Source organism: Chionomys nivalis, chromosome 8, assembly GCF_950005125.1.
Source record: "Chionomys nivalis chromosome 8, mChiNiv1.1, whole genome shotgun sequence".
NCBI lineage: Eukaryota > Metazoa > Chordata > Mammalia > Rodentia > Cricetidae > Chionomys > Chionomys nivalis.
In genome coordinates, this window is record NC_080093.1 from 20,198,140 (window position 1) to 20,223,686 (window position 25,547).

General features: G+C 43.1%; 1 protein-coding gene across 41 annotated transcripts in view; it reads left to right on the forward strand.

Moving 5' to 3' along the window:
• Sorbs1 (sorbin and SH3 domain containing 1) overlaps nt 1–25,547 on the forward strand; it is a 225,707-nt gene that overhangs the window by 91,080 nt on the left and 109,080 nt on the right. For all 41 annotated transcript variants that reach the window (XM_057780030.1, XM_057780033.1, XM_057780040.1 and 38 more), the window contains one exon: nt 21,900–21,954. In XM_057780030.1, coding sequence (XP_057636013.1) covers nt 21,945–21,954 — 10 coding nt within the window. In that variant the 5' untranslated portion in view covers nt 21,900–21,944. The remainder of the gene's footprint in view (nt 1–21,899; nt 21,955–25,547) is intronic.

Here is a 25,547-nt window from a genome sequence, read left to right on the forward strand (position 1 = left end):
ATCCGGGAATCGAACTCAGGTCAAAAGTGTGCGACAAATGCTATCTCGCTATAAAAGTAATATGCCTTCCCAAAAGGTCTTCAGTGTGCTTGTAATGCTCAAAGAGGAGCCATCTTGAATAGATTTCACCAACTTACATGCACCTTAGGCTCATGCATTTTACATACGCTGTCTGTCACCCTTAAGTCTCTTCCAGGTTCCAGTTTGAACAATTTGAACAGAGACCTGAGACTGCAAGTCTGGCCACTTGGGCAGATGGGATGTTTACATAGCATAGATATTGCCAGGGTTACTTCTTAAGTACAACAGTGCTGTTCTGTTTGAGTAGTTGTTACCTGGGTCGCCTTGCCCATCTGGCAGAATTATGCTTTTCTCAAGAAGAGAACCAGGTGCTGTTTGGCAGGTCAGGACTTAGCATTGGTTGTAACCCTGTTCTGTCCCGTGTTGCCTGTTAAGAGCCATGCTCTTTGGAGATGGGTCTAATGGCCAATCCTGTTCAACAAGCGTTTATATCCAAGTTTTGCTTATCTATATCAGACTGGTTAGCACACTAATCTTTGCAATGCTTTGGAGGCAGCTAAGTTCTACTTTGTGTAGTTTAATGTCTCCTAAGCAAACCTATTAATAAATCCTTTATAACATCTATTCTATTACTTTCAGTTTCTACGTCACTGCCTGATAAAGCCATAACCTCTATTCTTTTTGGGGGGTGGGTAGGTGAGTGAGTGTTGAGACAGGGTCTCACTATGTAGCCTGGCCTGGAGCTCACTGTGTAGATCAAGCTGGCTTCAAACTCACAGAGATCCATCCGCCTGCTTCTCCCTCCCAAGTTCTGGGGTTAAAGACATGTCATGATGTCATGACAACCAGCATAGCCTATAGCCTATGTTCTCCTTTTCTTTTTTGGCAAGACAAGATTTCTCTGTGTAGCCCTGGCTGTCCTGGAACTTGCTCCCCCTCTGTCTCCTGAGTTCTGGGATTAAAGGCATACACCTCTATTCTGCCTGTATTCTGAATCTCTGTGTGTGCCTCTAAGGGAAGAAGACAGCATGACAAGCAGCAGCCTTGTCTTTTTAAAGGAAAGAGCCATATTATTAAAGGTCATGTCTCCTAAAAAGGGGACATTTCTTATGGCACTGTTCTGGGCCGATCTACTTAGGAGTCCTCCATCTTGATTCACCCTGATGTCCTGCTAGTACTTCAAGAAAATTGCCTCTCTTAAGACTTTGGCTCAAGATGGCCAAACCCCACTGCCAGCCCCACTTGCACTGTTGCCAGAGCTAAAAGAGTCCTGTGCTTACTGGAACTGGGAACATCTCTGCCACAAGAGTTGACAGAGTCAAGTCAAAGGAGGAAGCTGCTGGATTCACAGGGAACTTGGGATTGGAAGATGATGCCCGTCGTATAACTGAACAGAATTAAAACATTTTCTGTTTTCCCCAAACCTTGATTTTTTTTTCTCCCTCTTTCTTTCTTTCTTTCTTTCTTTCTTTCTTTCTTTCTTTCTTTCTTTCTTTCTTTCTTTCTCTCTCTCTCTCTCTCTCTCTCTCTCTCTCTCTCTCTCTCTCTCTCTCTCTCTCTCTTTCTTTCTTTCTTTGAAACAAGGTTATTCTGTGTAGCCCTGACTGTCCTAGAACTCACTTTATAGACCAGGCTGGCCTAAAACTCAGAGATCCTGAGTGCTGGGATTAAAGGTATGTGCCACCACATCTGGCCTGTTTATTTATTTGTTTTTAAATTTTTGCTTTCAACTGAAGCCTTCATTTAGAGCCCCCAGATTTCCAGTGTTAGAATCTGTGCTGCATAGGGCCTCAGAGGCGACTCAGAGGTGTGAAGAGGTCTCCACTGGTTCTCATTTCCTTTCCAGCATGACAGGGGCCACTCAGAGCTACTCAGGCCACATTGGAAGCTTCTGTTTACTGTCACTCTCCGAGGGTATCACATGGCTTTAAAAATAAAAAGCAGTAGCTTGCCATTAAGCGACCTCTGAGCCTTAGATGGCAGGCCTGTCAAGGACAGTGAGCGATCCCCAGAGCGCAGCGTGTGGTGCCACTCCGAGACTTGTAGGAACTGTGGAAATATGTTGAGTAGTTCGTTTAGAACATTCTCCAGGTCACCATTAAAACATGAATTTAAAAACAAGCGGGACGTGGAAGGACCTGAAATGCAGAGCAGGTTTCCGCCTTGGAGTTCAAGGAAGGCTTTCATAGCAAGGGAGAAAATACTATACATACATTATTATCATAACCAGATAATATAACAAATTATAGCAAAAATCACATGAGATGGTTTTATATTTTAACTGTCTTCGCCTAAAGAAACTATTGTTTTTGAGTAATGGGACTGTGTTTAGTAAAAATTGGAGAAGTTGAGAATTTTAAGAGTTGATGCAATGAACAAGGAAGGTAGGCACGAAATCCTACTCAGAGTCGTTGGTACTTGGTGGCTGATGGGGAAGGAAGAGTAGGGTTTGAGAGTGAGTGGCCGCTGGTAGGTTTACATACTCCAGTGGATGGCCACACATTCAAGAGTATCAGGGCAGCACAAATTGGAATCAGTGGTTTAAAAAAAAATGAGAATACAAAGTTGGGCTAGTAGGAAAGTAGGGTGGATCTGTGAGGAGTTAGGGGAGACGGGGTGAATGTGATCAAAACGCATTGATGAAAGTCTGAAGGAATTGATTGAGGAGAGAATTTGCTGCTGTGTGAATTTAGCCTTCACACTATTACAGGATTATATGGCAGGATGTAAACGGAGAGTTAGAAATAAGCAAAACATTTGCCCTTTTATTTTTATTTTTTGTTCTTTTGACACAGGGTTTCTCTGTGTCCTGGAACTCACTCTATATCAGGCTAGCATCATAGAGATCTGTTTCTCTCTGCCTCCTGAGTGCTGGGATTAAAGACTCGCACCACCACTGCCCAACTAAAAAGCACTGCTTTTTATGTTGTATCAACATTTTAACGGTTTTGGCTGTTATGGATTATGATGTGAAATGGCCTCACGATAAGGTCCCATTTGAATTCTTTGCTTTCCCAAACATCTAGCTGAGACATGTCGATATAAAACATGCGTGTGCTTTTACTAATTTCTCATTTGCAGCCAGTGCCGGGCTGCATGCAGATGGGACGGCAATCGTGACTGGCAGGCCCTGGGATTGGAGCTGAACTCACACACTGTTTTATTCGGTGTAAACATTTTGCAGGAGAAGAAGGGAAAAACTGTTTCCTTGCTTGAATGAAAGCCCGACACAGTCAGTGCAGTTTATCAATACTATTTAAATCAGTGGGACCAATTCCTAGACATCCCCAGCTCTGTGTGATGGCTCAGGTTTGGGCATGGACATTGACTGTGTGTTGTATATATACTTGGTTGTATTGATCAATGTTTCTCAAACTGCGGCCTACAAAGTTCGTCTTCCAGGAATGGAGATTGCAGGGTCTTGCAGGGCTCTGCAGCCAGCTGTCTGGGAGCAGACCCGACAAGTGTTTCAGAGCAGCTTCCCAAGCCTGCAGTGTTAGCATTTTCCCGACAGACACATCAGCAAAAAAATTCAGATTGAGTTGTTTCCTAGTTGGAAATGTTTCTTGAATCTACAGAGTTCAAATTTATGCCAAAAAATTGAAGCAAACCTGACTGATTTTGAGCCCATAATTTTACTAATATATGAATGAGATATGAAACTTCAAGGCATTGTATGTATACTGTGTCCTCAGTTTGAGCAATTAAGTTGATTTTTTAAAAGAACAAGTTAAACATTTAGTGGAAGGACACAATTAGTGTGATTTAAAAATCACTGTGGTTTTTCTGAATTCTGTAATTTATCAAGTAGCAATTTAAAATACATTTTACTGTCTATAAGAAACCTTGTACTTGAGAAATCATTTACTATTAAGCTACCTGTGAATTTACAAAACAGGGACTGCTATCTTTAGAGAGGAGGGATGAAGACCTGTGTTTTGGCAAAGCTCATTACCACTGCTGAACTCAGTAACAGTGCGATATAATTTATATGAGCATAAAGTTAAGCTGCTGCCCATTTCTGGGGGGAGGGATGACTTTATGAGTGTCTTCCAACCCTATTCTTAACATAAAGCATTCCTTTGGCATGACTTTTGTGCTGAAATCAAAACCAAAGAGGAAAGTTTGAGTCTGGTCATATTTTGTGTTAAGATATTACTGGATTTTTTTTTGGTACTTACTTGTTTTTTTATTTTTTTAATTGGTTTTCTTGAGAAAGGGTCTCTCTACATAGCTCTGGCTGTCCTGGAATTCACTCTATAGACCAGGGTGGCCTGAAACTCACTGAGTTCAGCCTGTCTTTGCCTCCTGAGTGCTGGGATTAAGGCCTGTGTCACCGTGCCTGGCTAAGATGTTATAGTTATAATTTATCTTTAAGAAACAAAAACATCAGGATGTATATATGAGAAAAAAACAGTCGCTCTGATTATCTTTGACTCAAAAAACCAAAAAAAGATTAAAAAAAGGATTTCACACGACATATCTGTGTTGTAGTGAAACTTCTCCATTAAAGCCAGGATCCCATTATGTAGCTCAGAGTGGCTTGTCTTCCTGTCTCTTGTCCCAAATGCTGAGATTATATGTGAGCCATCATGCCCAGCTTGAATGGGAGGTGTTTGTTGGTTTGTTTTGGGATGGAGCCAGGACCTTGTGCGTGCTAGGCAAGCACTCTACTGTTAAACTACACCCCCGGCCCTATAACTTGATAGTGTCACTTGTGTAGATTTCACTAGCAGAAAATAAATAAAATAAGGCGTAGGTTAAATTTAGAACATCAGGTTCGTGAATAATTTGATATGTATTTAAATCTCTATAAGTGTACCCAAAATGTATGGTACAGTTGAGATAAATTATCTTTATATAACTCATCAGTATGTAAATACATATCAGTAAAAAGTAGTAAATACATGTCAGTAATAATCTCCAACTTTAATAATTTAATAATTGGTCTTCACCACTGCCTCCATAAGGATTATCTGAGCCAGAGTAAACATCGATCCACTTCTTACTCGTTGTTTCTTTTGTTTTTGCCCCTCTCCCACTGTCCTGTCTTCCTCTTTATCTATTTAATCCTCTCTAATGGCAGTGGGGGGAGGGAGCAGTAGGAACCCCCAGTACATCCCCTGTGTCTTGCCAGATGACATTTCTGCTTCTCCGCTCCTTAGATGGAAGGGCCACACTCCAGGATGACATCCTTATCTTTCGGCCAGTTGCCTTCCAGCCCCGAGATCTGGGTTCCCATGATTCAGGCACTCTATTTATTTTCTTAGCTAGGAATTTCCAGAGCCCCAGCTGGGGTGCCCTTTGCCTTCCCCAGCAGCTGGCTTCGATTTAATGAGCTTGCTGAGTTGAGTGGCCAAGGAAGGGTTTCCCTCGCTAGAAGGACTGACGGTTTTTCCTGTAAAGTAAGTAAATGCCTGTCTGGGTGGCTCCAGGAAAGGGCCTTTCCAGAGGCCTCCCTTGTGATCGGGGTCTAGGGCACAATCCTCAGCTTTCCTGCTCTGTTCTTCTTTAGTTTGGGGATAACCAGCAGTGAAGAAAGAATGTATTTCAAATCACAAACATGCACCTTTTCAGTCCCTGGAATTTTTTAGTTCCTTGTCCACTGGGGATAGTTGAGCAAGCCTGTTGGTGAACCTGCATTGTCCTTCTGCATTTCCAGTTACCCAGGGCCCCATTGTGTCTGATTCTCCACTTTTCAGTTTGCGTTGGACGGTAGAGCTGTGGTTTTAGCAGATGGGAGAGAGCTTCAAGGGCTTCAGTACCACTTTGAGAGTTCAGATGGTTTTCATTTCTGCGTTTAGCGAGGGCTTTAGGCACGTTTTAGGTTCCCCCTAAATATTTATATTTATTACATATTTGTAGAATTTATATAAATATTTATTACATATTTATAGAAGAACTCGGTTTTGTACTGTTTTGATTGAACAGAAGAAGGCCCACAATTGCAGGCTTCTGGAACTGGGTTTCCTTAAGCAATGTCATATAGTCACCAAAGCCCATACACCCTGCAGCTCCCTGTGAGCAGAAGAGAACCAGCCCCAGAGATGTAAAGTTACATTCTTCTGAAGGAATTTCACTGCCTGCTTACAGAGGGAGTGAGGGCTCTCATACAGGACCTTTACCCCTTTCCCACAGCGCTAAGACTTTACAAAAACACTGTTAAAATTTTTCTATGGTTTGTTCCAGATAAACAAGATATACTATAAATTTAACATTGATATATAGTGGGATTTTTATTTTATTTTTTATCCAGGATCTCATATAGCCCAGGCTGGCCTCAGTGTAGCTGAGGAAGATGTTGAACCCCCTCCCCCATCTTTCAGCCTCCAGCTTTGTAGCGCTGGGATTATAGGCAGCAAGGTGTGATTTGAATGATTTGAAAATCAGAAGCACCAAAGGGCATTTGGTTACAGATTCGCCTTAGTTAATGTTTACTTTTTTACAAACAGGAAAAGGTAATTTATTCCTTTATTATTTATGTATAAGATTTTATGTTCAGATATATGTTGGTGGTTTTTATTTTATTTTATTTTGGGTTTATTTAGTTTTATTAGGGAAGAAGAAATGCCACAGTGAAACTTAGGAAACAATTCAGGAACAACTTTAGTGCTCTTGTGATTTCAGAACAGTCAGTGATACACTCAGACACAGGCGCCTGTCTTCAGGGAGTCCAGTGTCTATTTCTACGGCCTGGCCCCAGACATAGCATCACCTCTAGTCTATGTTGTTGACTTGGCTCCCCCTTGCTCTACGGAAAGTGCTTGTCAGGGAGGGCGGTTTCACAGTTCAGGGGAGTGTGTATTTGGATGTTTTGTTTTCTTTCGGGGAGTGGTGTATGTATGATAATGTGTATGTGTAGTATGTATATGTATGTGAAACACATGTGTCATGGCACATGTGAAGGTGAGAAAACAGCTCCCACCTCTTTTGAGTTAAGGTCCTTCCTTGTTCACTTCTGTATTCTCCTGTCTCTGTCTTCCTGTAGGAGTGCTGGTATTACAGGTGTGTACTATCCTAGCTGGCGTTATGTGGGTTCTAGGCATCCAAATTCACTTAGGTTTGAGTGGCAAACACTTTACACACTGAACCATCTTCCCAGACCCTAACTTTTTTTTTTTTTTTTAAATCTCAGCACATGGCTCAGAACTTAATAGCTCATTACATTCCTAAATCTCAAAATTCTTTGTTAAAAAAATCAGTTGATTGATTGATTAATTGATTGTATGTTAGTTGGAAGAGGTACTCACATTTTGTTGTACATATGGAGATCAGAGGATCCCAACTTTTGGGAACCTAAAATTCTAAGATGCACAGAATTCTTCCTAAAAGATAACATTGGCTGGATGTTTCTCCCAGCCCCCATTGAAATCAGTGATTAACCTTTGGCACAGAAGGCCAAGGACTTTGCTGTCTTTAACCTGCAAACTCCTGTACAAATGTGGGTTCTGGCTAGAGTTACCACAACGCCTGAGTTAAATATTCTCTGCCTGAGGCAAAAGAGCCTTCGTTCCTGGCAGTGACTTTTCCTCTTCATGCTGGACCTAGTGGGTTGCTTTACAGTTAAACAGTGACTAAAGAAGCATTTCATTAACCAGAATTTCCACTCATCTCCAGCTCTCTTCTGCTTTTGGAGGTCGAGGGAGACAAGAAGAAAATAAAACAATCATGTCAACATGCAGTCATTTATGAAGTGCTTCCTGTGTGCCTAGCAGTGTGTTGCACAGATAAGTGGGCCCAAATCCTTGCCACCCGGGCCTTAGTGCTTGCTGTTTTACTCGTTTGGCTTGTGGGGACAGAGATTTACAGTGGTAGCAGAGCATCTTCTCTGCTGGGTACAGTAGATGTGGAGTTTACTGTTCTCTTCATGAAGATCTCACACTCCTGCCTCTGCTCTCTTCTAAAGCTAATGGCGGAAGGGAGGGCTCTTCTCCTGCAGTGTCTCTTGAGTGTGTAGTTTCTGTGTGTGTGTGTATGTGCTTGCGTGTGTGTGTGTTTGTGTGTGTGGGCGCGCGCGTGCGTAAGCTAGATAGAGGCTGGTGCCTTCATTCTCTCTCCACATTATCTTTTTATGATTTTTTTTTTACTATTTTTAAATTATATGTAGATGCATTTCTCTGCTTGTGGCTATGTGCACATGAGCACACTACCCTTGGAGCTCAGATGTGTCCAATGTTCTGGAGCTGGAGTAACAGAGAGTTGTGAGGTTATAAGTTGCCTGACATGGTGTTGGGAACTGAACTCATATCCTCTGGAAGAGCAGCAAATGCTCTTAGTCACTGAGGCTTCTCTGGCCAGTTCTGCCTTATTTTTGAGAAAGGATCTCTGGCCTACCTTATTATTTGAGAAAATATCATTCATTATTTGCATATTTTAAATGGCAAACCTCAGGGTTCCTTGTGTCTGTCCCATAGCCTCGAGGTTATAGGCATGTGCCTGCACACCTGACTTTTATGTGCGTGCTGGGGATGTGAGCTCAAGTCCTCATGTTTGTATATTACAGGGTCACATGTGGCCCAGGCAGGCCTTCTACTTGGTATGCAGCTAGGAATGCCTTCTGATTTTCCTACTTCTACCCACTCCCCCCAATACTGAGATTACAGATGCATATCACCACACCCAGCTTTGTCCAATTTCTTATGCTCACTTAAGGTGTGAGTTGTGGAGACTCGGTCATTTGGTGTTGAGAACCATTCTCTTGAACATTTTATTAGCTTAAAATTGATCCTGCGAACATCTCTAACTCGGTTAGCCTTGTGTTCTGTTTTGGTGAATTTGTTCTGTTTTTAGTTTTTCTACTTAGCGTCTTTGAGTTCTACAGGCTTGTCAACACCTTTTATTTCTTGGTGATTTTCTAGTCAGTCATCAAAGCAATTGTGTGGCGGGGGGGCGGGGGGCAGAAGCCTTCCTATGAGCAGCAATAGCAGAATGAGATTTAGGGAGCATGTCCAGATGATGAAATTCTTTCTGAATGGCAGTTTTTGTTACAAATAAGCAAAAGAAGACAAATGTAGAAATTGTTACTTGTGGTTGCTGTAATCAAGGCTTCTTTGCAGCTTTTCAAAGCCAAATTGCAGGGAGCTTCCCTCCCGGGCAGAGGATGCTTGTGCCCTTGGGAATTTTCATATGCACCTCATAAAAAGCACCAGGCATCGATATGACCGCCTGTGACTGCCTTATGCCCTCCTGTCCTGAGGGGACACACTGCTGGAGTGCATTCTGCATGCTTCTCAGCAATACTGAATCTTGGATTAGGAACCTTTCGTGGAACTCATCTTGAATTTAGTGGCCTGATAGAATGTCACTGCCTAGTGTTCGAGGCCATTTTGTGATGTCTCCCTGACATAATTTCTGTGTACTATTTTGTACTGCTTCCTTGTGTTCTGCTCTGTGAGCTGTGTTAGATGCCTCTGTGGGAACTCTGGCTCAGGTACCACGAGAACAGCTTGTTAGGACCAGGAGGCGTAGGAGACAAGTTTACCTGCAAATCAGGCAACACTTGCCAGTAACATCTGAGGGGGACCAGGCGCCTCACTTGTTATGTGAGTTAATTCACAGAGAGAATCATATTAGGAAAAGGCAGAGCATGTTACCTTATAAGGGAGGGAGAAGAGAGTAAGTTGTGACTGAGCTTTTGTGTGTGTGTGTGTGTGCGTGTGTGTGTGTGTGTGTGTGTGCGTGCGCACGCGTATGTGTGCAGGGGAAGAGGGTACTGGGAATGGAAGCCTCTGAGTTATATCCAGGCTAGTAGTCTTTTCTTTCTTCACATTTAGAATATCTCCTCTCTGAGGCCAGGCCCTATGTGTAATCGTAGCTGACAAAAGTGACTATTTGCTGCCGCAGCTAGATAAAAAACCCCTGGCGAAAGCCATCTGTATGTGCTCTGAGCAGTCTTTGTGTAGGAGGGACATCTTGCTTTAGGTAGACACTGTTTTACAACTTTACATTTACTTATTTTATATTTTTAAATTGTTATGCACATAAATATTTTCCTTGTGTGAATGTGTATGTATCATGTGCATGCTCAGTGCCCACAGAAGTTAGAGGAGGACTTTGGATCCCCTAGAACTGTGGCTGTGGATGGTTGTGAGCCACCATGTGGGTGTTGGGGATTGCACCCAGTTCCCCTGCAAGTGCTCTTAACAGCTGAGCCATCTCTCTATCCCCAACAGTTTGACTCTTTAACAGGTATTGCAGTTGTTAATGAGACTCAGTTTTTTTCCATTGTAAGGAGGTGTTTTCAGATCAGAAATGACATATGTAAAGTGGGCGGTTCCCAACCAGCTTTGGGGAAATGCAGATGGTTCGTCGTTTGTCCAGTAGTGAGCACGCAGCACTTCACATGCACGTACCATGTATCTATCCATAGTGATGGCTTCTTTCCTTCTTTTTTACGGGGCTGGGCATTTCATTTATTTATTTATTTAATTTATTTAATTCATTTTTTTTTGAGACAGGATTTCTTTGTAGCTTTGGTGCCTGTGGGGTATTTTATTGATTGATTGATTGATTGATTGATTTTTCGAGACAGGGTTTCTCTGTAGCTTTGGTGCCTGTCCTGAAACTAGCTCTTGTAGACCAGGCTAGCTCGAACTCACAGAGATCTGCCTGTCTCTGCCTCCCGAGTGCTGGGATTAAAGGCGTGCACCACCACCACCCGGCCATTGGTTTGGTTTCCTGAGACCTGTCCTTTCGAGAGGACAGTTGCATAGGGCTCTTTCATTGCCCAGTTTGAGAGGGTAAGAGCTGGGGAGCCGATTCCTCCTGTAATTGGTAAAGCCTGGTTTTGGGTGTGGATAGCAGTACTAATATCCACCTCAGCTGTTGTCCAGACAGTAACAGGATTGGAAGGGCCAGTCTAGTGCCTTCTCTGTTAGAACACTTCTCCTATTACCCCACAGTTAGCACGTAAATACGCATTTTTGAATTTAGCCTTGAGAACAATTTATTAAATTAGGTATTATTAATCTCTTTATAAATCAGTAAAATGAAGCAGACAAATTAAGGGCTTTCCTAATTTAAACAGCCCTGGCTAAGTTTGGTCCAAATCTGTTTCTTCTGGCTCTGGTCAGCTTCCAGCAGCTGCCAAGCAGTGCCTGAAGCTCAAGTCAGAATGGGTCCCAGATACCAAATAAGCCAGAGTCACGCTGCCCGGAATCTAGATGTTGTTTTTGTTGTATATAAACACATGTGTATTAATTATGCATATTAAAGAACTAAGGATGTTACCTATTATTTCAGGTAATCTTGTTTGATAGATGACATAAATTTAAAATACATACTTTGGTTGGTTATTTGTTTTCAGCTTTGTACTATCTTGAGTCTTTTGGAGGTTTTATTCTTAAAGAAAATCTACCTCAAGAATTGACATTATATTATCAGATGCTTGGATACAGATTTGATATCTGATTTTTTTTTTAAAAAGGGAGGAGGGATTAGAGAAAAGGAGGTAATATTATCCTGTGTGCGCAATAGGAATGGGGCAGCTTCATGGTTAAAACAGTTAGACACTAACGATCCTTGGCTTCATAGTGTGAATTTGGGGGCTATTGATTTTGGGCCTGTGTGTATAAGTTCCACTTCAGTTATTAAACATTTAGAAGGGAGGTCTTCTCAGAAAAGATAATGTTTTCAGTGTTTCGTATTGACTTTGGGGTAAGTCTGTATACTTGCAGTGAAATTTGAAAATTTAAGGAAAACAAGCAATTTTTGAATAAGCCAGTGTTATGAATTGAGGCATTTGGGTTATTATGTATTTGCAAAAGACACAAAGTCTTTTTTAGTGAATGGAGTCTGTGTTCTCTCATTCCTGAGCATGGTATTGCCTACATTGTAAAGGTCTGTGTAACGTAGGCTGTGGCGAACAAGTTGCCTCAGGGATTTCCTAGCTTGGGAGCTGGAGCTGTGTGGGACTGTCTGTGAGAGCAGACAGCTCTGCTGTGTGGGGACCCACCCTGCTGCCATTCATGAACTGCAGCGGCCCCTCTTCAAAGACTTTCCTAGGCTTGTTTTTCTGCCTCACACAGTACTTACTGTTCAGTCTAATTTACCTGCGTGTGGCCCAGCCCTGACCCTCCAGGGAACAGACGATGCTTCCATGGTGATTTCTCAGTGGGTTCACACTGTACAGTGACCCCTTCAGAAAGAGTGGGGTAGCTCTGTCCTGGGTTTGCCCTTCTTTCAAGGTTCTGTATTTATAAATCTTTGTAATGACACTTTGCTTTTATCTAATGAGTTTGGGAATCTGCCCTGTTTTGAATTCTCTAGATTGTCTAAGGGAAGAGCTCCAAATTCACTGGATGCCACAGTCAGGCAGCTTTGTTTGGGTTCTGTAGACGTGACCATATTTGGGAAACACAAATGAGCCAGTTTTCACTTTTAGGGCTTGTCTTGGTTAACAATGCATGGCTAAGAATCCCTCTGTGCCCCGAGTGGCACATACAAAGAGGTTTCGAAGTTGCTCAGGGCTCTGGAATGCTCCAGGCAGAGGAGCAGGGAATTGGCAGAGGGCAAGGTTAGGGTCTAAGCGAGGGACTGTGTGTGTTGTCACCTGGCAATTCCTGTAACTCTCTTAAAATGAAATATTTGGTGCAGTTGCTTCTTTAGGAAGTCTGGTAGAATCTTCAAGTCATTCTGTGGCCCCCAAGTCCTCATAAGGGCTACACTGGAGTGGCCTGGCCTCACAAGCAAAGGCAGTTGATCTGATTAATGTTAGAATTGTGAACTTGAGATCGCTGCTGTTAATCCACTGGAAGAAGGTATTGTGTGGAGTTCTCATAGACAAGATTATAAGCAACACTTTTTAGTGTATCTGCTAGAATATTTTCTCTTGAAAGTTCTAAAGGTTACACAGTTCTATCAGATATCAAATGTGAGCTAAGAAAAATGAATTTTGATGAATAAAATTGTCTTACAGGTTGAATATTCCTGATCTTGAAGCCCTAAATGCTCTAGAACCTAAAACTCCTTGACTGCTAACATGACAAAAGACCTCATGTGATGGGTTGCAGTTAAATGAAAACATGCTGAAAATATCTACAGTTGGCCTTAGGTGCAATGCAACACCAGTGAATTTCGTATAGACCTTCGATCCCTCATTTATCCTATTTGCAAATACTCAAAAATGTAAAAATCCAGAGTACTTTAGTTTCACACATTTCAAGTGAACAGTTTTGATGGTGGTTTTGTTTGTTTTATTTTGTCAACTTAACACAAACTAGAGTCACCTGGGCAGAGGGCCCCTCAAATGGGGAGTTGATTCCATCAGATTGGCTTATGAGCATGTCTGTGGGGCATTTTCTTGATTTCTGATAGGTGTAGGAAGGCCTATCCTGCTGTGGGTAGTGCTATCCGTACTCTAGGCAGGGGCCCTGAAAGCTTGGGAATGGACCACCTTGTCAAAGTATGCTGCACATAGAGTTAGGGTGTCGGAAACACATGCGAGGAGCCAGAACTGGAAGAGTCCCTCGACTGTGCTCTTCTGGCTCCTGTGTCATGTTAATATCATTGTTTTCTACAATGGGACCTTTGGGATAAGTTTAGAAATTATGCAATTGGTTAATAGAAATTTTTTATATTTATTCATTCTTTAATTCTTCCTAATTGCACTTCGTCCAGATTGTCAATAGAAGAACTGTCTGGCTTGGTTACATCTTCTGGGCACACCTCTCGTCCTACATCTTGTGATAGTCTCAGAGACAACAGTAGAACCAGACACTGTCCTTAGGCATAGGAGGTGCTCAAGGAACACCGTTTTAGAGCTGTAGACTTTGCTGTTAAATTTCTTTCCTTTCTGTGGTGCCTGACTAACTTATGGGCCTGAAGGGACTCTTGTTGGGATCAGATACAGGAGCTCTTTCTTGCTCAAGTCAGGACATGGCAGGTGTGGGCTGGGATGGATCTGAGGCTTTTTGTTTGTTTGCTTGCTTTTGTTTTTCTGTGTAGTTTTGGAGCCCGTCCTGGAACTCATTCTGTAGACCAGGCTGGCCTTGAGATCTGTCTCTGCCTCGTGAGTGCTGGGATTAATCTGAGGCTTATTAGGGTAAGATCATGGTCTAGAACTTCTAGGGTGAGCAGACTGGTGGGCTTGAGGCTACACTCGCAATGAAAATGAAGAATTAGGAAGAATATCTCTTCCAGGTATGGGGGATACCAAGGAGGAAGAGGGAATGGTACCCTTAGTCACTCTCAAGGGACAGATCTTCCCTTACCAGCATTATGGGATGTTTGTGCTACCTCAGCTTCATAGTAGATATTAGGAACCAGAGATGAACACTGGCCATCCTATCAGCCCGGTGAGTGCTGTCTGGTGGGCTTCTTGTGAGGCAGCTGAGACAGGGAAGCAAGGAGGGATGACAAATGGACTCAGCCAGGCCTCAAAGCTCCGGACTTTGTGCAGTGAGGGTGGGTACCATTGGAAGCTTCTAAAGTGATGCAGTTTGTTAGGTAACCATGGAGGGCTGGAATTCAGCACGCTAGAGGCAGAGGCTGTCCTGAGGAAGTAGATCAGCAGTAGGAGGCAAGTGTGTAGAAGGGCTGGAGAGATGGCGCAGTGGTCAAGAGCTCTCGCTCCATTTCCAGAAGTCCTAAGTCACATTCTTTGCTGGGTGGCTCTCAACTGCCTGTAACTCCAGTTTCAGGGAATCCAACACCCTCTTCTATAAGTAAATAAAAATACAAAATAAATCTCTAAAACAAAGAAGTTGGTAGAAGGGAGACTTAAAAGAAAACAAAATAAAACCACAACTCAGTTTTTGTCCCCAAGCAGTAAAGAGGGTGGATAAAAGGCTTATGAACCCTTTAATTTGTAGCCACAGAACCTACTATCAAAGGGCAGCTCAGGAAAAGGAAGTTAATGAAATTGGTCAAAAGCACAGTTGCCCTGGTTGACAGGACAGGTGGGGAGGGGGTGGATGAGTGCCTGCCCAGTGGCCTGAGGGGCTCATGAAGCCTCCTCCCAGCACAGTTGGGAAACCATGGAATTGGTCCAGAGGGCCTGTGAATCGTCTTGTTCTGACCCTCCGGATGAACCCTGAAGGAAATGAGTGTGAAGTTGGAAAGGAGCAAGGCCCAGCTCATGACCCTGTGGCCATGAACTCCTAGGAGATCCACAGAAGCCCCGTTCTACCAGGAGGATCCTTGTTGCCCAATATAAGACAGTGTTTGGTGATACTCAGGAGTCAGACCGTGTTTGTGGGAAAGAAGAAGGGGTTGGCTGTCTTAACTGTGGTCGGTAGACCTCAGAGGCCCCGACTAGTACAGAAGCTGTTGGACTTGGCTGAGCGTGTTCACGGGAGACATTTCTGAAAGCTGTTTCAGATAATTGGTTAGAACGGAAACTGGGTTGGAGGGATTCCAGGAGGAAATGGGAGGATGTAGAGGGTGGCTCCTTTGACATGTTTTCCTAGTGCTCCCTCCCCAGAAACCATCAGCCTGTTGTGTTCCAAGCCTCCAGCCAAGTCTTGGGACTCCAGATCGAAGCTAAGGTCAAGGCCAACCCTCTTCTCATTTCTTCCCCTTGAAAGGAGGTGCCGGCAGCTTAGTGTTTGTCCTTCACTCTTTCTGAAGAACCTTCTGCCCTCTCTCCAATAATGCAAAGAGAGAATTTGAAGAGAAATGACATTAATAGCGATTGAGAAGGTACGGGTGAGAAATTGGAGAGATAGGCCGCTCAAGCTGGGGGATAAGCAAGTACAGGGAAATAGGGCTGGACATAATTTTGGGGCTTTGCGAGCTGTCTGCTCTTTTTATTGGAAATAAGTACCTGGACATGAAGCCAATCCCAGATTGGATTTCAAAGATTGAACATAGCAACTGCAGTAAAATAGAAGAGAGTCTTGTCTATTTGAAGGAAAGATCTTGCAGGTAGGTCCTCTTGTCTGAGTAGGGATAAGGACAAAGCCCATGACTGCATACTCAGCACTGGGAGGGGGGTGTATCCCCTCCCTTCCAGTTTATAGTCTTGTCTTACATGAGGGACAGAGAAGAACCCTGCAGGCAAAACACCACAGTGCTAGAGTGTGGTGTGTGAGAGGTTACCCGAGGCTCCGTCTCTCATAGTATCTGTGCCTGATCTTGACTCCATTTCTCCAGATTCAGTTGCCCTCACTGTGTGTCCCCAGACTGTTCACATATGGGCCTTTCCTTCGTGGTCAATAGCTCATGGTTGGTTATTTGGTCCCGTTTCAGCTGGAAGCGTGAGTGTGACTTTTGCTTTTTAGCGGATTATTCCTTCTCTGTCTTCAAAGCTTGTCTTAGAATGACAGGATTTAGAAGCAGAGAGGTCTCCAGGACTGTTGATTCTCTGGATCATCATCCTGAACTCTGGCTACCACACAGCTTGTTCCTTTGGTGGAATGTCTGTGTTGATGCCGCAGGGTTTTGCCCAAGTATGGTTAGGCCTGCGACTCCAGGTGTAGGATGGTGGCTTGACTCTCACTGGCCCACCCAAGAGGGGACACTCTAGGCTCCTGCAAGTACAAGGAAGTAAATGGCCAGTTAGTTGGTTTTGCCACTATGTGGAATCATTTATTCTTTTTGGCTTTTACCCAAATGTGCCTGGACTGGGAGAGGGGTTATTTAGAGATTTTGAAGCTGTGCCATTTGTTCAGCCAAATCATGTTTTAGACATGGCTTGAAAGTAAATTTTAACTATTGAGTATCAGAGGGTGTGTGTGTGTGTGTGTGTGTGTGTGTATTCACGAGCATATATGACAAGGCCAGAGGTCAACACAAAGTACCTCTGTCAAGCACTTTCCTACCCTATTTTTGAGACAGGGTCTCTCACTGACCCTGGAGCTAGTCTAGTTGGCTAGCACGCCTTGGGAATCCTCCTGCCTCTACCTCCCCAGCACTGGCATTATGAGTACCTGGCATTTTATGTTGTGATGGGGAGCCACTCTCCAGTCCCTGTGTTAGGTGGCAAGTACTTTACTGACTGAACCATTTCCCCAGGGCTAGTATCAGAGGTTTATTATGTAAAATAAACATTTGAGTTCTACATCTGATATACTACCTTTATTATTGTTTAAAAAGCCTTCACTTCATAGCAGAGAGGACTGATGCCCAGTGCGCAGCTAGCTTTCTCTGTTTTATACAGTCAGGGAAGATGCAGTCTAGGAATGGTGTCGTCCATGGTGCATAGGTCTTCTTACTCCAACCAGATAATTAACATAATACCTCACAGGCTTGCCCAGAGGCCTGCACTCCTCAGTTCTGTCAAGCAGACAATTCACAATAGCCCTCACACTTGTGACATTTTTGTGACGTCATGTTCTTTGGTCTTGTGTACTGCTACTCCCATTCTTTTTTGCCCTTTGTCCCTGGTTCCATAACTCCTTCCAGTTGTACTTTTACACTTTTTCTTCAAGTGAAACAAAACTAAACTAAATTCTACCTATGAAACAAAACATATTTTTTTGGGGGGAATCTGGTTTATTTCATTTATTATGATCTCTAGTTTTGTTTTCCTGCAAAGGACATAATTCTTTGTAGCAAAATACTTCTTCATTTTTGGCTTATAACTCATTCTTTTTTATTTTTAATTTTTATTGAGCTCTACATTTTTATCTGCTCCCCTCCCTGCCTCTCCCCTACCCACTTCAACCCTCCCCCAAAGTTCCCATGTTCCCAATTTACTCAGGAGATCTTGTCTTTTTCTACTTCCCGTGTAGATTAGATCTATGTAAGTCTCTCTTAGTGTCCTCATTGTTGTCTAAGTTCTCTGAGATTGTGATTTGTGGGCTGGTTTTCTTGCTTTATGTTTAAAAACCATTTATGAGTGAGTACATGTGATAATTGTCTTTCTGGGTCTGGGTTACCTCATTCAATATGATGTTTTCTAGCTCCATCCATTTTCCTGCAAAATTCAAGATGTCATTATTTTTTTCTGCTGTGTAGTAAGTACTCCATTGTGTAAATGTACCACGTTTTCCTTATCCATTCTTTGGTCGAGGGGCTTTTAGGTTGTTCCCAGGTTCTGGCTACGACAAACAAGGCTGCTATGAACATAGTGTAACATATGTCCTTGTGGCATGATTGAACATCCTTTGGATATATACCCAAAAGTGGTATTACTGGGTCTTGAGGAAGGTTGTTTCCTAATTTTCTTAGAAATCGCCACACTGATATTTAAAGGGGTTGTACCAGCTTGCACTCCCACCAGCAATGCAGAAGTGTTTCCTTTACCCCACAACCTCTCCAGCATAAATTGTCATTCATTCACGCATTGACACATGCCTAGGCTTCCATAAGCTGACTCTTGTGAAGAGTGGCCTGAGAACCAAGGCAGGAGGTGCCGTCATATAGGAGTTCTCTTCTTGGGTTTTGGAAGAGCCTCTACAGTGGTTTCCACAGTGTCCTCACTAATTTCCTCTCTCACCAGAGGTACATTGAATTGTCACTAGCAATTGGGTTTTGATTCTTGAGGTAGCCTTTCTGTTGGAATATCGTTGTCCATCCTGTCAGCTGTGTGTGTCTTTGCCAGTGGAGTGAGTTTCCAGCAGCAAGCAAACAGCTCAATCTTATTTTGGGAAACATCCAGTCAGTTCCTCGCGTCTTTAGATTCAGGAGACTCTTGAAAGGTTGACCTGGTTTCTTCTTTGTTGTATTCTTACTCAGGTTTGATGTGTTTACCGAGTTAGCAATGTTTGGACATACCCTAATTTGTCTTTGTGAGTCTGTCCTTTTGAGGATGGATCTTCATAAGCTCTGATGCTTCTGTATTTTCATCTTCTTGGTGTAATATTCCTTATGACACACATGAACTTAACAGTTATGAATTGTTTTGGTTTTATTCTTCTCAGTGAAAGCCCTCAATTTTTCAGCTTTAAAGGCTAACTATTTTGGATAAAGTAATCTTGGTTGGCAGTTACTTTGTTTGGGGGATTAAAAGCTACCAGTTTATACTCTGCTGGGCTTAGCAATTTTTGTGGAGAGGTTTGCTGTTGTTTGAATAGGCTTATGTTTGTAAGGAGCTTTCAGTGTTCTTACTTTTTCTGTTTTCTTGATGTTTTAATTATATGACGTGGAGGAATATTTCTGGTTATACATTTCAGATATTCTAAATGATTAATGTTTAGATGGCCATTTCTTTCCTCAGGTATATAGATGTTTCTGCTATAATTTTAAAAACATTTTTTAAAATTTATGTATGTGTATGTTTGAATGCTATGTGTATGCGTGTGTGCATGTTCACCTACAAAGGCCAAAGAGGCCATTGGATCCCCTGGAGCTGCAAACATAGGTGGTTGTGATCTGCTTAACACTGGTAGGTGCTGGGAACCAAACTCTGGTCCTCTGGAAAAGTAGCGAGTGCTCTTATCCACAGGCCCATCTCTCTCGCCCCTCCTTGAACAGCTTTTCTATATGTTTTGGCTGTGTCTTCTTTCCTTTTTCTACACTATAGATTATAGATTTGGTCTGTTAATTGTATCCCAGAGGCCTTAGTTGTTATGGTCATAATTACATTTTAGTTTTTAAATTGTTTCTGAATGTCATAGTTCCTCAATATTATTTTCAATCCCTGATAGTCTTTCCACGTGTGGTCTGCTGATTGGGTGATGTTTTCCACTGTGGCTTTCTTTTTGCTTTAAGCTTCCCATATCCACGATTTGCCTAACATTTTTCTTTCAGAATCTGTCTCTGCATTTGTAAGTAAAGTTGTTTAATTTCTTACCCAAATCCTTGATTGATATCTGCATTTCACCTGTCTATTTACTTGACTCTTCTTTGAGGTTCGATGATATTGAAAGCTAGACTTGATTTTTCTGTCTAGCATTTCACATATTTCATTATACTTGAACTCAGTTACTGGGGTTACAAATGTTTGAAGGAGTCATGTGACCTTACTTTCTCACATTGTATTTCTGTGTTGCAATTATACATCAGTTGGACTGGATATATCTTCTTTTTTTATATGAGAGTATTCTTGTGAGCAGCCTTCTCTTGAGGGTTCAGTCCCCACTTCCCTCTGGGGAGGAGAAATCATGAGGTGTCTGTGTGGAAGAAGCTCAAGGCCTTTACTCCAAAGCCTGTTAAATCATTGGTAAGAGAAATGAAAGAAGACCTGGCTGAAGGGAGAGACCATGCTCAGTGGCCAGAGAATCCAATATTGTAAAAACATTAATTTCCCCCAAAGTGGATATAGAATCTACAAAATCCCAAGTAGAAATCCAACAGACCTTTTCTTTCTTTAATCAAGGCTAGCCTGGTCTACAAGAGCTAGGTCCAGTACAGGCTCCAAAGCTACAGAAAACCCTGTCTCAAAAGACAAAACAAAACAAACAAACGAACAAATAAATAAAACAAAATGAAAAATGCAAAGGACCAAAAATGACCAAAAAGATTTTGAATAGGGGTGAAGTAGGGAAACATATTAACTAATTTCAAGGTTATGTAAAAATGGTAATCAAGCAAGTGGGTTATTAGCTAGAGATAGCTCAGTGGCTAGAGTCCAGAAGAATACTTACACATATGTAGCCATTGTTTTCCAAAAGAGTCATACTAAATACGAGAAGGCTGGCACAAAAGGTTGCATATATGTGGTACAGTCTGTAGAAAATAGTGGGACCATAGTGATGATAAGTAGTCAGTGGTTCCTAGGAGCTTGGGGTGACATACCTGACTGTGAGGAGACACAGGGACCTTTTCTGGGGCCGACGGAAATGCTATATGTTGTGACTTTGGTAGTACTTATAGGGTGCATTTATTTGTCAAAGTGTTACAGGTTTGTTGTGTGTGTGTGTTTACCCATAGTCTCCCATCTGAGTACAAATCTGGTCCATTCCTTCCTAGCTTCAGATGAGATTGGGTGCGCTTAAGGTGGTATGGTTGTAGATAGCATACCGTCTCATATAGTGAAGACTAGCCTCAAACTTACTATATAGTGAGGATGAACTCGAACTGGTGATCCTCCTGCATGCCCTTCCCTGGGATTATAGGTGCACACCACTATACCCAATTTATTTGTCAAAACATGATGTTTGGTTTGAACATCAATGTACTTAGAGATTAGTCTTTGATTAAGGTACCCTTGAAGCTCTGGGTTTGATCTTCACCATCAAAACCGAACAAACAAAACAAATGGACACCTTTTGTTGGAGACGAATGATAATAAAATGACAGCACATTGTGAGTTTCCTTTGGTTTGAGACCTTCTAATTCTGAGGGCTTGGTCATTGGTGATAGTTTCTGCCTATAAGTGAGGAGGGCAGGGCCGATTTAGGCTACTCCGTTTCCATGATCAACTCAGCACAGTTGGGTGTGCTGCTTTGCCTCCCTGGGTCCCATCCGTGAGCTACCACTGCATTAGTGCTTGCTGTCATGAATCAAATAAATTATTTAAAGCACCTGGAACATTTCCTGGTACATTGTGAGCTATCTGTAAACATACCTAATTACTTATTACCATCTGATGATAGTTGCTTTCTTTCTTTCTTTCTTTCTTTCTTTCTTTCTTTCTTTCTTTCTTTCTTTCTTTCTTTCTTTTTTTCTCTTTCTTTCTTTCTTTCTTTCTTTCTTTCTTTCTTTCTTTCTTTCTTTCTTTCTTTCTTTCTACATTTACAAAATTGAAGTTTTTGATTGGCTTGTTACTAGCAGAGACCTGGGATTGCGTCTAAACATAGTTGGTGACAAAAGTGAAGCAAGGAAGTTGTGTGAGATGCCCAAAGTCCCCAAATTTGTAACAGGCCATGAGCAGGAAGCCGTGTGAGATGCTCAAATCCCCCAAATCTGTGACCAGCCATTAGCCGGAAGCCTGGCCGTGTGGCTCCAGTTCAGCTCTGTTTGACCAAGGGTTACAGTGTTTGCATTTTAACACTAACTGTGGGGATTTATCAGACAGCTGCCATTCATTCACACCACTGTGTGCTTTTCTGCAGAGCCATCCGAAGCTGCAGCTTTAGAAGACTTGCCCCACTACCAGCATGAGTTCTGGTAAGTCATTTCAAACCCTCTTTCTCTTGACAAAACGACAAAACTGCGATTTACTGAGATTTCCATATACCTTACGGTCCTCAGCACTAACATCACTACTTAGGGTGCAAACGATTTTCAGCCCACATGTGAAGAACTCTATCATACACTGTGTATGCCGTGTCTGTCTTTACAGGAGCCCCGTTCACTTTTAGTGGCATATAGTCTACATACAATAAGCTGCTGTTATTTTCAGTAGGCATTTGATAAAACTTGGCATATTTCTATACCTTAGCGGCATTTCTTAATCAAGATGATTGATGCAAGATACATAGTTTAATCATAATCTTCCCCGGATGGGGGCTAACCCAGCACTTCCTTTATCCTGCTTGCAGAACAGCTAACTTATGCTTTTAAGAACCAAGATCTAAATAAATTAGTGTTTCAGGTATTTTTAGTCTTGGACTGGGATTGAAATCTTGGAGCAGGGAAGAGAGAGCTGGGACAGATCCCTGGGCCTAATGCAGCTGAGGCTTGTCAGTGTCCAGCCTGGAGAATTTTCCTTCCGGCAATTGGTCCTACCTTGGCCTCCTGCACCTGCAGGTGGGGATGGGAGGCAGGGGACTATGTGAGTATTTCATTCAGAGCTCTTCTAATCCTGCATCGTATTGAGAGTATTTTCAGGGACCCCTGTAGATTAAAAGGCCTTTCCCATTTCTTTACATATTCGCTGGTTTAGCCAAGTCCTGAGCTGTGTAGGACAGTGTGTGTGAGGCCTGGGAGGGCTGTGGAGTGGAGTAGCCTATGGCTGCACCCTTCCAAATATACTTCCTGTGCAGCTCGGGTCTGTGCTGGGTGTGCCTTTGCTTTTCCTCTGTGAAGTGCGCACTGCAATAGTGCTGATCCACTGGGAGTTTCCTAGCCCGCGTGTAGCAGACTCTTAATGCACCATGCCTCCCCAAGTGGATCTTACTCTTCTTAGCCCAGACTTCCTCCTTGCAGAGTGGGGTCTGTGGTTTGCCTTGGGCCCCTTTGATTTTTTTTTTTTTCCTGTGCCAAAGCAGACACGGGTACTGCTTACTGACTCAGTTTCTTTTCTTTTTTCTTATTCTTTCGAGGCAAGGCAGAATTTCTCTGTAGCTTTGGAGTCTGTCCTGGAACTCACTCTGTAGACCAGGCTGGCCTCGAACTCACAGAGATCCGCCTCCCGAGTGCTGAGATTAAGGGCGTGCGCCACCACTGCCCATCCTGACTCAGTTTCTATTGCTGATTTGCCTTTTGGTTAGTTCTTTTGTTTTTAGACAGTGTCATATAGCCCTGACTGGATTTAAATTTCCTTCTCCTAATCGTCCTGCCTCTGTTACATGTGTGCACATGCCCCCACTCCACATGGATGGAAGGCAGGGCCTCACATGTGTCAACAGTGGTTTTGACAGATGAGCCATGCCCTTAGTCCTGCCTTTCGGCTTTTGTTGTCATTTATAACAGGCTGGGCCCTTTTTCCTGTTTCCTTTTAAAAACAAACAGAAACCTTGCTCTGCAGCCTGAAGTCTCTTGCTCTTCTAAGCCAGCATTGCTGCTCCTGGCAGTTTCAAAGCGAGGAAGAGGAGGCCAGGTGAGGGTGCACCAATGCTCAAGGCATAGCAGATGCCCTCCTCCCCTGACTCACTCTCAGGCGGGCGCTGGAAGGGAGCTTTGCCAGGGATCCGAAATCCTAGGCCTTTTGACCTGATAATCCTGTCTTGGGAATTTCTGCATTAATTCCAAGGAAACAAAAATGCTACTCTGAAGGTGGGGCGTGAGCAGCAGTACACTATGTGTTTCCTTGCTCTTGAAATTGGTCATTGGGAAGAGAGCTACATGGAAAATATGTGGTTGTGTCTTTGGTGGAAAGAACGGCAGTCAAACCGTGTGTTGTTACTATTTCAGTTGGTCTTGGGTGCCACTCTTTGAGGGACTCGTTGTCCCGGCAGGGTCCTGTTTCATTCTTCTGGAAAGCTATTGCCCAGCACTCCCCCAACCCCCGGGTGGGCGTGGCTTGCTGCCTCTGAGATGCAGATGGGAAAACTGAGCTTCAAGGAATTAATCACCTGGGTGGAGTGGAGGCAAGCATGGGCTGCTGCATACACCGCAACATACTTGCTGCAAAAGCTGAACTTTATTTGAGTGTTAATTACTAAATACCAAATGCTTATTCCAGTTTGCTTGTTGTGTTTAATTGGAAAAGGAAAGGGGAGACGAAAGAATGCGGGCCAGGTGGTAGCTCACAGGCACACCCCACAACTCCCCAGTGGGCTCAAGGCAAGGCCAACAGTCAGAAGGATGTGATCAAGGGGACTCCATCAGGTGCGTGGGGACAGGGCAGCGAACGAGCATGCAATGGGATGCTGGAGCTTGCTGCGTTTCCTTTTAACAAGTCCCTTCTTCCACGCATCCTGAACTGAGGGTCCCAGAGAGCAAACTTTTGTCTACAGGTGAATGTGAGCCACAACCCCGTGCACCCTGGGCAGTCCCGGGCCATTGTGGAGGAGGCACTCTAGAGACAGCAGCCTGGCTGTCCTGTGACTGGTGTATTAGATACCCAGCCTTTGGAGAGACTGGTTATTAAAAGTTATTAAGGTGACTTAGTTTTAGCCAGGTTTGCTGGTAGTGGTATGGGTTGTAGGCCCAGCATTTAAGGAAATATATAACAAGTCAGGAAACAAACATGCTTATCTTAGTTGGGGAGGAAGGTGGGCTGTGAGTGGGAAGTTCAATCTTAGCCTAGTGGTCTTTGGTAGACTTGGCCCATTGAGCCTCCATTATCTTATCAATAGAGTTGGTGTTCCTAACTCTAGCTCCCAAGGATTGGACCTAAAGGAGACAATGAAATAGTCATTGTGGAATACTCAACATAAAGTAGAAGGAGCAATCCTGGCAAAAACACATTTAAAGAACTGTAGTTATGGCCGGGCGGTGGTAGCGCACGCCTTTAATCCCAGCACTTGGGAGGCAGAGGCAGGCGGATTTCTGTGAGTTCGAGACCAGCCTGGTCTACACGAGCTAGTTCCAGGACAGGCTCCAAAAACCACAGAGAAATCCTGTCTCGAAAAACCAAAAAAAAAAAAAAAAAAAAAAAAGAATTGTAGTTATAATCGTGTTTGCAGCTCCAGGGGTATTTTGCTGTGTGAGTTCTTCCAGGCACACTGACTGCATACCCTGGGGTAACGTGGTCTTCCCATCCTCTGGTCTTCCCTGGACTGTCTCCAAGTTCCCTCAGTGTTATCTGCTGCTGAGCAGAACTCAGGAAAATCTGAAGTGACATTGAAGTGGTGGTCAAGGTGAGCCTCAAGGTCACATAGGACTTCCCTAAAGTAAGAAAAGGGAGCTTTTAATCCCAGCATTCTGGAGGCAGAGGCAAGTGGATCTCTATGAGTTCAAGACTAGCCTGGTCTGTAAGAGCTAGTTCCAGGACAGGCTCCAAAACCACAGAAAAACACTGTTTCAAAAAACAAACAAACAAAAATAATTTTAAAAAGTAAATAAAGAAAGAAAAGAAAAGGGGAAGCAGTCTTCTGGCTGAGGGCTTTGTAGCCAAGGTCTACAGACGAAAATCTCTCACGAACTCAGAGTTG